This window comes from Rhamphochromis sp. 'chilingali', assembly GCF_963969265.1.
Source record: "Rhamphochromis sp. 'chilingali' genome assembly, chromosome: 20".
NCBI lineage: Eukaryota > Metazoa > Chordata > Actinopteri > Cichliformes > Cichlidae > Rhamphochromis > Rhamphochromis sp. 'chilingali'.
In genome coordinates, this window is record NC_137947.1 from 18254800 (window position 1) to 18269858 (window position 15059).

The 15059-nt window shown below is 40.9% G+C and overlaps 1 protein-coding gene across 2 annotated transcripts in view; it reads right to left on the bottom strand.

Annotated features, from left to right (window-relative positions):
- Nucleotides 1-14672, bottom strand: part of lrmda (leucine rich melanocyte differentiation associated) — a 207581-nt gene extending 192909 nt beyond the window's left edge. The window contains exons 1-2 of one of the 2 annotated variants that reach the window (XM_080869785.1): nucleotides 14328-14667; nucleotides 13684-13784 (exon numbers count right to left, since the gene is read on the bottom strand). In XM_080869785.1, the coding sequence (XP_080725911.1) occupies nucleotides 13684-13784; nucleotides 14328-14369 (143 nt within the window). In that variant the 5' untranslated portion in view covers nucleotides 14370-14667. Of the gene's footprint in view, nucleotides 1-13683; nucleotides 13785-14327 lie in introns of both variants that reach the window. The other variant, XM_080869786.1, reaches the window with a different exon arrangement.
- Nucleotides 14673-15059: the final 387 nt, after the last annotated feature.

Consider the following 15059-nt stretch of genomic DNA (forward strand, 5'->3'; position numbering starts at 1 on the left):
TACTCAACTCCCCACATCCCAATCTGATCCACTACGCAGGGAATGTGCTGCAACAAGCCTAATTACCAAAGGAAAACCAAAGGACCCAAAGGATATGTTGCCAAAGTCCTGTGTTGTGCCAGAACACCCCCAGAGGAACTGCGCCCACGCCCTGACAGGTAAGAGTTACCATACGAAATAGTAAGGGAGTTGGTGTCGTGTTATTACTTTGTGTACTTACATAAATCTTTTTAATAGTTTTATAGCTTTTATTATTTTTATTATTATTACCTTAATCAAAAACATCTAGCTCAGGCTGCAAATATGGATTTTTTTTTTTTTTTAATGTATACTAACTTTTTGACAGCACGAGTTCTCTCCATGCATCTCCATATCTGCTTTCTGTTAAAATAATTCACCAAAAAAACCACACACTTGCATCACTAGCACCCCAAGAGAAAGTTGGTCATACAAGCCTTTTTTATCGCTTCCGGATATTCTTTTAAATTCTGGCTACCTCGAGCATCCTCCACTGGCTTTACCACTTCAAAAACACACCTCATGAAAAAATCAGGAGGCCTGTCTGACATGTGTCCCCGTGCCCTGATGGCATGCCTACACCAAAGACCAGCATTGATTTTCTGTAACGTGGGGTCGGATTAGCCCTCTACAGGGATTAGCTGCCTGTGCAGGGCCTCAGGGTTCGCTATAAAACTAATAATTAATTTAAACAGCCAGGCCTATAGAAGGATACACTCACTACACATTCCCAGAATGAGGGGGTTAGCAGGAGTGGCAGAGTGTGTGGCATTCTCTGGAAGGAACAGCCGTGTGTGTGTGTGTGTCTCTCTCTCTCTAATATATAACACCCAGCACGCCCCTGCGGGCGGTTTATCCTTCAAGCTCGGGTCCTCTACCAGAGGCCTGGGAGCTTGAGGGTCCTGCGCAGTATCTTAGCTGTTCCCAGGACTGCGCTCTTCTGGACAGAGATCTCCGATGTTGTTCCTGGGATCTGCTGGAGCCACTCGCCTAGCTTGGGAGTCACCGCACCTAGTGCTCCGATTACCACGGGGACCACTGTTACCTTCACCCTCCACATCCTCTCGAGCTCTTCTCTGAGCCCTTGGTATTTCTCCAGCTTCTCGTGTTCCTTCTTCCTGATATTGCTGTCATTCGGAACCGCTACATCGATCACTATGGCCGTCTTCTTCTGTTTGTCTACCACCACTATGTCCGGTTGGTTAGCCACCACCATTTTGTCCGTCTGTATCTGGAAGTCCCACAGGATCTTAGCTCGGTCATTCTCCACCACCCTTGGGGGCATCTCCCATTTTGACCTCGGGACTTCCAGGTTATACTCGGCACAGATGTTCCTGTACACTATGCCGGCCACTTGGTTATGGCGTTCCATGTATGCCTTGCCTGCTAGCATCTTGCACCCTGCTGTTATGTGCTGGATTGTCTCTGGGGCATCTTTACACAGCCTGCACCTGGGGTCTTGCCTGGTGTGATAGACCCCAGCCTCTATGGATCTTGTGCTCAGAGCTTGTTCTTGTGCTGCCATGATTAGTGCCTCTGTGCTGTCTTTCAGTCCAGCTTTGTCCAGCCACTGGTAGGATTTCTGGATATCAGCCACCTCCTCTATCTGCCGGTGGTACATACCGTGCAGGGGCCTGTCCTTCCATGATGGTTCCTCGTCTCCCTCCTCTTTCTTGGGTTTCTGCTGCCTGAGGTATTCACTGAGCACTCGGTCAGTTGGGGCCATCTTCCTAATGTATTCTTGGATGTTCGTTGTCTCATCCTGGACTGTGGTGCTGACACTCACCAGTCCCCGGCCCCCTTCCTTCCGCTTAGCGTACAGCCTCAGGGTGCTGGATTTGGGGTGAAACCCTCCATGCATGGTAAGGAGCTTTCTTGTCTTTATGTCAGTGGCTTCTATCTCCTCCTTTGGCCAGCCTATTACCCCAGCAGGGTACCTGATCACGGGCAGGGCGTACGTGTTGATGGCCCGGATCTTGTTCTTACCATTCAGCTGACTCCTCAGGACTTGCCTGACCCTCTGCAGGTACTTGGTGGTTGCAGCTTTTCTAGCGGCCTCTTCATGGTTCCCATTCGCCTGTGGGATCCCCAAGTACTTGTAACTGTCCTCTATGTCTGCAATGTTGCCTTCTGGTAGTTCAATCCCCTCAGTTCTGACTACCTTCCCTCTCTTATATATATATATATATATATATATATATATATATATATATATATATATATATATATATATATATATATATATATATATATATACACACACACACACACACACACACATATATATATATATATATATATATATATATATATATATATATATATATATATATATATATATATATATATATATATATATATATATATATATATATATATATATATATATATATATATATATATATATATACACACACACACACATACACATATATATATGCTGTATGCTGAACTTGGTTCAAACTTCAACCTGACCACCTATTATCCATGTATAAAACTGAAACAGATAATGTGCAGTGTTAGATGTTAGATGTATTTATTTTATTTATTTGACCTGATTTTTAGCCACCATGCAATATTCCACTCTACTTTACTGCTACCAGACATTTAAAAATATCAAACTGTATCTTTTGTATCATGTATGCTTATATTAAAGTGATATTTCTATATACCTTGTATAGTGTACATTTTGTGCTGTTGTTCAATGGCATTATTGTTATCTTATCTTCAGCAGGTGTCTCTATATGAAAAAAGATGTGCAGGATATGCATATGATATGTTCCCAAGCAAGCTAATACAAAAAAAATACACCATAATAAAGAGGTCCTTTGTATTGTCATGTTTTTGCCTTTTATTTGTCACTTTTTGTTTCTTTTTGTTACTGACTAATCTCAGTTTAAGAGACCTTTTAATTGTAAACCAAAGTGTCCTTTTGCAGCAGGAATCACATGCATTAAAAATAAACTAATCTATCATTTTAAACAAGGAAATAGCTTCAACTTTTATTACTTATTATTACTCTTGAATTAGAAGTGAAAGTTAAAGGAACTATAAAAAAGAAACACCATATTTTTTCATCTTAAATCACTGACACCGTGATCTGAATTTTGCTTTCATTTGAATAATTCACATTGCTGCATGCTCTTTAGTCTGACACTGTGGCATAATTTCTTGTGTTTCCTTGCACAAAAAGAGACAATTTATGATCAACCAACCAATCTTCTCTTGAAAGAAACAATGAAAACAACCATCTTCCTTTTAAATATAAAAACTTAACATTTATAAAGCACCGAGCAGCACGGCAGTTTTGTGCAAAATGCAGAATTTGCAGCCAGAAGCTGCAGTCTTAACACTAATATTGTCATAAAATATTGACAAAACAATGTTCCATGCACATGTTTAAGATATCCAAAACACCGACCCTACAGCTGCATGAATAAAACTGCCCAAGGAAGGATTTGTGTTTTACTTGAAGCGAAACAAAAACAATGAAAACCATCACAAGTAGAAGCATTTCACTGCAGCTCCCTGTTATCATCCCCCTCCTTCAGCCGAGCTGCCAATAAGGGTTTCCATAGTCAGAAAAGGTAAAGGGATTTCTCCTACTCTTCCACAGACTTTGATCTGACTGACACACAAACGGCCCTCAGATCACAAGTCTATAGACCCTGTTGGGCCTCTCTGCCTGGTCTGCTTGTACATGTGCACTTTGTCCCTGTGAGGATTCCTTACCCTCCTCCCATTTCCCTTCGTCTCTCCTTTATACCTTCTTCCTCCTCCTCTGCCTCCTTCTTCTCCTACTCATCCTCTGCTGTTTGGTGTTTTGAAACATCTGAGTACAGACATGTTCTGAGCTTTAGAGGACCCAGGGGTCCGGGATCCAGACAGAGGGAGAAAATAAAGAAACTCTACAGTGCCCCCAGTACAAAAGCTATCTCCCCATTACCAGTGGGGATAAACTCTTAAACATCACCAAACGTCTGGACAGACAGAGGAGATCAGAAGACTGTTTGGTCTGTTGTTCACATAATCATACTGTCAGCTAATAGTGCAGTCAGCAGCTTGCAGTGGAACCAGTGTGATGGGAGTCATTGCATTTATCCTTATGGATAAACAATGTTTTAAGAGGGAAAACAGAGAATAAGGATACTGTACTACGCAGCCTGCTGGCCCCAAAATGTAAGGGTTTCTCCTTGTAGTTTTCCAGCACAGACATGTCAGCAGCATGGACATGAAACATGCCGTCACTGTTTCTTATCTCAATATATCCCTGGGTGGAAAAGTGAGGCAACAGCTTACTGATGTCTTGCAGCCTGCCTGACCATTAAAACATATTTCCATGCTGATGGATGTCAGATGTAACCTTAAAAGAGCCATAGCTTTCCCTTGATTTCTGAACCCAGTCCCAGCTACAGTTTTCTAAACTTATTCTTCATGCTTCACAAATGGAACGAGCACAAAGAGGAAGGGGAGAACAAGAGCGCAGCCGAGCGAGAGCGCAGGGACCGTTATCTCGGAAAAATCTTCCCGTCCGACCAAGTTCTTGGGATGGCAGCTTGGAAGGACAGTCGGTGGTTTTTAAAAGTGAAAGCTGTGAAAGATGCGAGTACGTTTATCTAAAATGGATACAGGAAATGAGATACAGCTGTGCTGAGAATGTGACACAGCTGTCCACGGCCAGGGATGGTTTAAGTGTTTTGCGGGAGTGCAGGAAAAGGTCTCACCCGCAAAGCCGGTTCTGCAACTGCAGAACAAGCAAATAAGGCATAGTTTATCACACCAGGAGTGGTGAACTGCGATTAAACTGGACTCAAATTATAGGGGTTATAAGATTAATCCCTCGTCTTCGCCAATATGCAAGATCAGACTGTTAGTAATCGCGAGGCCTTTGAGAGCTGCCATCTCCGCCAACAGCCTCCAACTGCATTTTATGGTCACAGGATTTATTCATCTACTGACAACATTTATCACGCAGCCCTCTTAAAAAATCATCCCCTAAAATTCAAATCACGGCAAAAACTGCCATCATCCTCTAAAATCTTGGCATGGATACAGCCATGTATCTGTCTTCACTTTACACCCCTGGGCCTTCTAGGAAAGACTGTGGGAGATTGAAAGCCATGAAGCGACCAAAACTGCCTAGGCCATACCAAAGGAAGCTCCTTTGTTCATCATCCAAAACAGGCTCCAAACCGTTTTCCCCCCCCTTACTTTTTCTCTTTTCCACATCTGGGATTCAGCCAAGGGAAGTAGAAGTATGGCTCTCCCTGCTCTGCTTTAATATGTTCCATGCCTTCCAGTTGCTTACATCATCAATCTGGGAGATAGCTAAATGTGATGGGATGAACATAAACAGTGCCTGAGTTATGTCTTTAAAGAGACACAGGTCATGTCTCAAGTAGTGTGATTTTCCATTTTTTAGAAGAAAGCAAAGCACACATGGAGAGATCCTAACTGTTGGAGGCTATCCTAAATGACTTGTACATGTGTTATGTACTATAAAACATATGTCACGGAGGGAGAAGACTCAAGAAAAGGAATCAGCTTTACATTATCAAAATTCCCCCGTATCATCAACTTCAAGCAGCGAGCTTGTTATTGACAGCCAAATGCCAGTCCTAATCATCTTCCTTTTAATGCTCGCTTAAAAATGCACACCCTCATGTCAAAACCTGAATACGCATTAACTCTCCCCAAACGGTCTACTTACTAAACATGTCACTAATGAATTATACATCTGACTTTTTCCCTCTCTCATATTTACACGGTGTTTCGGCAGAATTTGTGTAGCAGCTGTAAAGTATTTAATAAGTGTTTAAATATGTAGGAGTCAAGATCTTAGCCGGTGCATGCACTTTACAGCGGATGTTTACACAATATCAAAAGACTCTGCTATGCCTATCAAAATGACTAAGACATACGGGTAGTTTGTTTTTCACTTGCCAAAGTAGAAAAGGGAGCATGTCCACTTGGGCCCCATCAGTTTAAATCATAAAGATCCATCACTTTGCACTCTGCTAAAACACTAAGGAAACATATTGTGGATTTTAAGACCCTTTTTATTCAGCCAGACTGTGTACTAAAACTAATTGGATTTCTGTCAATGGAAAAAATATATCCCATGGATAGCTTTGAACTCAATAGCTTTGACCATCCAACTTGCCACATGCCAAGCACCAGGGAGGAAAATTAAATCAGTGGTCAACATAAAATATTAAAATAGCATGGTATCGAATTTTTGAAAAATGATGTCAGGGTGGCTCATTATAGCCAGCAAGGCAGTGAATTAAGCTATATTTAGTGGGTGATAATTGAAATCATAGCTGTAGTCATTAGCACTGACAGGTTTCTAAATAACACCCAATAAATCCCATCTTTTTAGTAAGTTCCCCATGACAGCTGGCAGTGCTGAAAAATATAAAGTAAAGAAACAGAATATCTTTTCCTTTCTTTCCTCTCACCCTCCCTCCCTCCCTGCCCCCAACCCCAGGACTTCTCTCCCTCTCTCTCCTTCCCTCTTAGAGCCAATAAAATGTCAGCTTTTATACTCCTCCTCCAAAGTGTTGGCTAGATGTCAGCAGGCCCTTCTAAAGCCCTGCCACTGCAAGCTGAAGGCCTGTAAATCTCTGCATCAGTGGCACGCCATCCGTCTTGGGATATACAATAAAAAATGTGACGCAGTCATAAAAGGAATGGCATCACTGCCCAGTGTATATAATGTGAACAAAAGGAACATAAAGATGTTCCCTTCAATTCAGAATCCTTAAGCACAAGATGGTTTTAGATAGAAGGAATGCACTGAAAGGCTGACGGCAGCTCCTGACACTGATGGTTCTGTCTGTCTTTTGTTGTGTTTTAACAATGAGATAAAGATTTACTGTATACTATATATCCTGTACCCAGGATAAAGGAACTGTCCAGCTGTAAGCTGATTGACTAGCTACTCAGCTGTGTTACACCAGAGCCACTGCAGCCCAGATTTTTTGTAGGCACTACCCGGCCGAGCTGTAAGTGATAACAAATGTCTGGATCAGTCAGATCAGACATTAAATGGTCTTTATCCTGCCAACTCCCTAGTACAAAGTTTGTGTAATGTCAGTTGGAGCACATGTGATCATTGTCTGCAGAATTCACACTAAATAGCCGGGTGATATGCATCCTGTCGTCTGCACGCTCCACCTGGGAACCACCCCACACCTAAATCAATCGGGGTAGCAGGAACGCTACAACTTTGTTGTATACTACAGCAGAAGAAGGCCAGGAGCTAAGTCAGATTCTCTCGAACGCCTCAAGTGTGCACTGAGAGTGCAACGTGAGCAGAGCTGCATTTCCCTGTCGACACAAGAGGTGCAGCAGTGAACTGCAGTTTGAAACCAACTTTGTTTTGCAGTACTCAAAGCGAGATAAAAACAAATTAGACACAAACTCGTCCTAAGAGGATGTGGGTTTTTTTTTCTTTTTTGTTTTGTTTTTGGAGGAAGGGGGATTTCTAATGAACTAGGAGGTTTGCCAGTGGTTTATCTCCATGGTAATGCTCACGACTTCCTCAAAAAATGGATGGCACCAAAACAAACCACAACAACTTTTCAAAAGCCAGCAGGAAGGGTGACCTTTTATAAGGACTCCACAAAATATGAGAGAAGTACGTCACTCAAAGAATCCTGACATTTCAAGACATTTAAAAAAAACAAAAAAAAACAAATATGAAAAAGTGAGTTGTCCCACAATTGTCTCCAAAGAGCCAATCAGCAGTGCACAGTTGAGATTTGTGAGAGTTATGAGCATGTTGCAAGAAGTATATCTACTCTCTTTCAAAGTGAAGATGAAAGTCAGTGTAACTTAGCATTTTTCTTGACTTAAGTCTATCCAAAGTTTGAATTAGTATGGCATTTGTTCAGCGGCGTGTTGGTTTGAGCCAGGGACGATGATCATGTCACCACTGTGGATTGAGCCATTAGTGAAACCATAACGTTGTGTAATTTTCCTCATGCAAAGCATAACTTGCAGAGATAAAAGTTCTTTAAACCTTAATCATTTCAAATCTATCCAAAGGCATTATAATTAAGACCGTCCAAAATATAACCTCATGTAAAAGACTTAAGCGATAACGTACCAAACATATGACTTTGATAAAACTAATTGCCCACGACTTGTGTGCATTTCTCTACCCTGGCTTTCTGTTGGCATCATTTTAACTGTCCGTTAACAGAGAGAAAAGTGTTTGCAGCAATCACAACCTCAAATTGGTGAGATGGAGGAAAAAGACAAGCTATGTCATCCGGCGACTTTCCCAGGAGTAGTACATCATTTAAAAAAAATTCTAGTTTAAATTAGTACCAAAGAAGGATACGAAATATCAATGTCCTTCATATGAATAAGTTATTTCCTGCCAGACCGTGTCCTTTTCATCTATCCGGTTTAAATCTCTTTGCGCTGGGAGAGCTCTGCGTACTTTGTAATTTATGAGACATAGATCAGGTTATCCTAGAATATCGGCCTAAACAGGCCTGATGGATCAGATATGGAATATATTTCCTCAGCAGAACAGAGTACGCCACCACTATTACCAGGCACACACACACGCTGCTCCCAGTTAAGTGATTTGAGGACTTCATACTGCCAATGTTTCATATTCTCTCCTCCTAACTGACACTTTATCTGCATACCAGCATCTCTGCAGATTGAACACTTAGGCAAGACAATGACAGGCTCTCTTCCTGTTGTCACTTCTCATTCTGGGCCCAGTCTAATGCCTCTTACTGGGCTTCTGCCAATAACAGACCCCCTCATCCCTCCTCCCCAAACCATCAAACAACCAGAGTCTACCTATCGTGGATAGAAAAGGAATACTTGATGTCTGTGACACTCATTTGTCAATTAGAAGGCCCCTTCCAGTGTTGACATACAGCAACTTGAAAGACAGAGCGGTCCCTGTGATGAATTAAAAGAGACAGATGAGTGAGGCTTGAGCAGCGGAGTAATACTATAATGTTTCTTAGATATGAATATAAAACGACACAGTTGACAGGCCATACAAGGTTTTATTTCATTTCTCAGTGTACTAGGCCTCCCTACTTTGTCTTCTTTGTTCTCTTTTCATCAGACTACTTACATCTCATTTTGACAGCCGTGCGACATTTAGAGCACTTTCGTTTTAAAATGCAAGTTAGCATACTTGATTTGTCATTAAAATGCAAAACGCCTGCCATCACCAACATGGCCTGGGTGAGCACATACCCCCACAGACAGAGGCACACACATTGCATACATACACACACACACACATACAGTAGATGTGTGTGCCTAAGTCCAATATGGTCTTCCTATTCTTGAGAGCAGGCTGAATTTCAACTTTGGTGGATTTTATGTAGCAGATCGACTCCTGACATTAGACTTTTAAGTATACCAGAGAGTAATGTCAGTGTTTCAGATCATAGAGTGGGTCACAAGGGATATGAGCCCATGTAGGTTAACGACTGAATTAAAGATCTTTGTGGTAAGAAAATTTAGAGGTGGAGTGCTTGACTTTTACCTGTAAATTAACGTCCTTGACATTCAATGCTGTGCCTAATAAGTTCAAACGACGCTGACAAACGCTTTCAGCAACAGGTTACATTCCTACATTGTTGCACAGATAGCAATCATTAAGTTAGTGGCTAGGGGCTATGGCTAATAATAATATAACATTAATCTGGGAGCTAACATTATCACTCCTGCTGGTCAGAATAATGCAGCCATTTAATGTCTGAGTCCAAGATTAAGTCAAAGAAAAGTCTACCATTCTCTCACAGAAATAGTGAGAGCATACGTTACCAACTCTATTTGATCAGCAATGGAAATATGGTGCCAAGTCACCAAAAGCACATCTAAAAATGTTGTTTATGTTTTTTTCCACTAACTAAGAGAATCCTAAAATATAACATAATATATTTGTAATTTTGTCCCTTTTTTATTGAGTATTTTCCTGAGTATCAGTGTCATATTTGAAATTCTGATATTGTGAAAACTGAGACTGACTGCAAGGAAAAATAGACATTGGTATCTTCTCATGCATGGAAAAATGTAAAAGTTGCAGTTTCATGTGACATTTACCAAATGTCTCTAGTATCTCCAATATTTAAAGGTATTTCAAAGAATCACCGTGATTGCACAACTTTAATCACTCTTGTTTGGAAATTTTGCTTCAATTTTAATTTTCATAATACAAGAAATTATTAAATTTTACAAGCTGGAGTGCATTACAGGATCTTCTCTCACCTAAACAACTGAAATGTTTCTGCGCGCCCACCTTTATCTGGCATATTTTACTTTACCAAACAAAAGCGGATTTATATAACAAATCTTTTACGGTATTTGGATAAATTTACCAAATAAGAGGACATCAATCTTTTTTTCTTTTCCACTTGTCTCCATAATTTTCTTTGGAACAACTTTGATCTTTTGCTCATACCGAGGCTCACACAAAGGATGCTTGCCTGTGGCTGCCTCGGAGCTCTGGAAAAACAAAGTAGCTTTATCTACTTTGTTTTTGTTAGCTTCTTTAAAATGTTCAGCTAGGCAAAGTTGAGTGAAGCATCTAGTTAGATTAGTTTTTACAATCTTCTTTGTACCTCACCCACAGTTTACTTTGGCAAACTTTGTGTCTTCACTCACAGTGAGGTGTTTCCAAGCTTATAATATTTAACTTGTCTGTGCCACCGTGCATGCATGAAACGAACCGGCTCATAATAGGATATACTGGAGGCTGAGTACCTGATCCAGGCTTAGAAGACTGAAAATGGACCAATTCAGTCAGTCAGTATATCTCTATACTTTGGTTTTAAAAATATATATATATATATAACTAAATTGATAAAAATAGGCTTACTGGAAAAAGTAGAGTTTTAAGATTTCACAACTGGCTGTTGATACCCAACTGGGATTTGTTTATCAGGATGGTTTGTCTGATTTCGGAAGACAAGTATCCCTGTTGTAATAGTGTTAGGATTCTTCCTGAGACTCAGAGACACATGTCCTCTTCAATCCTCGTGTGTCCAGGGTGATAACACTGCATATAACAGTCACAGCAGGGAAATCGTGTCAACATAGCACATGCTCCTTCACAGCACTGTATACACAACTGACCTGGAACAAAGTGGACAACACAATACCAACCAAGCCCTTCCTGGGACAGAAATCTCACTGTGAGCCACAGTTCTCAACACATTGATGAGACAGGCTGACACTACAGCACACAGAGGGAGAGGTGTAGGTGTGACAGCCCACTACCATAATTTCATCCTGCCATTACCTGCCCAGCCACTCACAGTTATGCTCACAGAGACAGATGCGCAAACACTGCACGCAAGCAAACATCCACAAGCACACATACAAAATAACAAACATATGCGCTACACGCACACAAAACCACACAGGACTCAGTTAAAGCCAATGCCAGCACCTTGCTTCTCGTTGTGACTCATTGTCAGGTTGCTGGATGAGTGTTGTCAATTGAGCTGACAGAAATAAGCACATTAGCTACAACAAACTCTGGCAATGTCTCCCTCTAGATTTGAGTCAAGCAGCATGAAGAAGTGCACGATGCTGAAGGTAGTCCACTGAGTTTAACCAACATGTGCATTTGTTTACACCTGGTTTGCTTGAGCTGACATTGAAACAAGGTCACGGTGTCAATATTCACAAATGTCTCTGACGTATAAGAGCAGCAGAATTTCGAATGTTATCATTATGAGATAAATAACAGTGTTTACCTATCTGGTGTGCAGATGTCCTATATTATAAAGGTGAAAGTGTGCTTAGAAACTTTTACCAATAATATTGGTTATAACCTTGTCAAATTATTCAATGCATTGTACAGCAGCACAAAATATGACGCATCAGTGGTTTATTGTTTCTTGTATATCAAAACTGGGGAATGGGAAACGAACAGTGGGTGCTACAACTTTGTCACATGTTGACGTGTTTATCCAGTTTCTAATGTGGTCATGTGTGTTTATGGTGATACCAGAAGGAACTAATACTAGCATGTTGGCAATGCATACTTTCATCTTTTAATGTTCTGTTGTATTAATGTCATGTAATGTTGTTGGAATCAGCTTTAACACACTGTACAAACACTCATTTTCACAACAAGCATAAGAATGAACCAGAACCCAGAAATTGAGGGAAATAAAGCAGCTTTGAAAATAAAATCTAGCCAAATCTAAAGCTAAATCATTAGAATTAAGCATGGTATAAGATCACTTTTTCCACTACCAAACCATCAATCAATATTGCACAGACATGAGCCCTAAATGGTTCAAGTATTGCTTGGCTTACTTCTGCACCACTTCTCTGTGCATACCACCCTTTGAAGTTTAGTAATGATATCTGACATCTGAGATTAGCTGAACTGAAAACCAATAATAAATTAGTCATTTCTGAGTCATAAATATTTCATTCTAAACATGAAGCTCTTAACGTGACAGCTTCAAGGGCAACTCACATAATGCCCGTCTTGATATCCCCAAAACCCACAGACATAAGAGTTGTTGCAGTCTCATGCCATAATGCTCCCTGTGAGAGATTACGTGCTTTCACTTCCTCTGAGGAAACGCCTAAAAACAATTGGTGTCAAACAGTGTATTCAGTACAATGCTTAGTCATGTGACAAGGTGTAATACTATATAGGACTTTTGCTAACTGGTTTAGGAACCTCACGTATGGTCATCTAATCAAAAAAATATTTATTGTGAGCAAAAAGGACACTTGGTATCATCTTGCCTACTGTTAGCTATTTAAAAACTTAAATGTTTCAAATTATCTGACTATATTTGAATGAAGAGCATGATAGGATACTGATGGTCAAGGTAATGAGAATGCAGCTACAAATCTTTGTTTTACCAGTTGCAGATGTTTAGACAAAACAAACAAAAGAAAAATGTGTGACAGGTTTCTGTATATCAGGCTTAGCCAAGGACCTAAAGATCTCTGTTTGCCCACCGTAGCAGATTTACAAGGACTGTGACTTACTCAACACCCTGTGCAAAGGTGAGCTCTGCACTGTGTGTGTAAATTCTGTGATAACAGATCATGGGCTTCCAAGAAACTCATGTTGGCCCATTCAGATATTCCTGAACCTTAAAAAAGATTTTTCAATTGAGGGGTTTTGCACTATATAAATCCATTTAAACTCCAAATACCCACTACAGACAACTGCCTCGAGACAACAATTTCTAAACAGAAAAGGGCCCAACTGAGATGGCTTCATGGCCTGACAGTCATGAAAGGGCTTCAGAAACAAAAGCACCTTATAACCATCATCTCTTTTCTTTTACTTGCCACATCAACTATGCTAGTCCTGCTGTTGAAATGGCAGCCCCCTCTGAAGCGGCTGCCATGAGGTGCTCCTTCATGTCCTGACAGAGGAATCTTTTCTTCTATTTGCCCCTGAATTAGCATGTCACATTTATCGATGATGCCTTTTATCCCGCCCCAGCGTGGCACCAGCCCAGTTCTAACACTCGTTCAGCTTTCTGATCTTCTGATGACACTGTGACCACCTGTAAACCCAGGGTACACATTCAGTTGCACCTGATGTGAAGACGCATGTCTCCCAGTAGCAGGCAGAGGAAGATGTAGGAAGATGTGCAGCTGATTACATGTTGTGCGCTTTGCTAATCTTACCTGAGCTGATTAAAACTCAGATCCAGCCTTCGTGCAAACTGGCCATAGGTCTCTCCAAGGAACTCTGGAATTTCCTTACAGTCGTGCCCAATGTATGAAATCTTTGAAAATTAAAAGAGAGACATATAAAGACTGCATCTCTGACGGGGGAACAGACACATTTTTCATGATATCCCAACAACAACTTTTTAATTAAATCTGAATAACATACACAGCCTTATACTGCAACACTTGGCGAAACAGCTGGATAGGATGCCTCACTGTAAAGCCGGATGGTTTCTAAACTACACCTGTCTTTCTGTTTATGCGAAGGGATAACTAATCCTTTCCTCTGTATGCTTTTCACTTCTGCCCCTGTGAACTTACATTTCAACAAACCGCCTTGCACTGGGTACACTTTATTACATTACTTATTACGGAGTTTATTTTTGTCAGTGAAGCTGTAAAAGAAGCGAAAGTCACATCTGTAATGCTAGCTTCAGCGTGTCACATGACTCCAGTGAAGTCGAGGAAACAAACACAGCAGCATAACTTCAGCGCTAGTAAATTATTTAGAGTGGGGCTTAAATAAAAAAAAAAAAAAGTGCCACATTACACAAGCAGGGGACAAAGTCTGAGAGAAACACTCTCCTAAGCAAACTTACCTGAGTCCCATTCAATGCGACCAGCGACTCGTTGTTTGCCATATCTTTCTCGCCCACTGCTTTTACATCAACTATCCGAGTCACTGCACTTAAAAAAAATCCGCTTACGAAAGAAAGACGTTACGTTTTGCTTTACGTTAAGAGCTGGTGTTTGTGGGTGAAGACCGAGTGCTTTGGAGAACTAGTGGCGATTTCAAATTGACTTTACTGTTTCCGCGTGCCGTTTCAATCAGCTGACCTGCTGTTGTGCGGAAGCACGCGGTCGCTGTTGCTGATCAAACCTGAGTGCTGACTGTTTTCCTAATGACAACATTAGATTCAGACTGGATGTGTGCACGGCTCTCGGCTAAAATACTGAAACATTGTGGAAAAAGAAGTCCAGGTAGGTAGAACACCTGGTCTCAGTAAACCATACGGGGGAGAGGGGGCGTGGAGAGCCATACTGGTAATAAAACATACATATACACTAAAATAGAGATTAGATCAAACCTGAAGTAAAATCATTTTAATTGCCCATGTTAGTCTGAGAAGCTGCCTCTATTTAACCAGAGCGTTATGGCGGTTCTTTACTGGGGGGTTACATCAAGTATGTAAGTATTTTGGATGTAAAGCTATAACATAGCAATCAACAATCAAGAACCTCATTTTGAGTCAGTTTTCCAAATGGCACTATCTATGGTAAGTCTTGACAACATCTTCCCCTTTGACCACACAATTGGGCTCAGTGCTGCC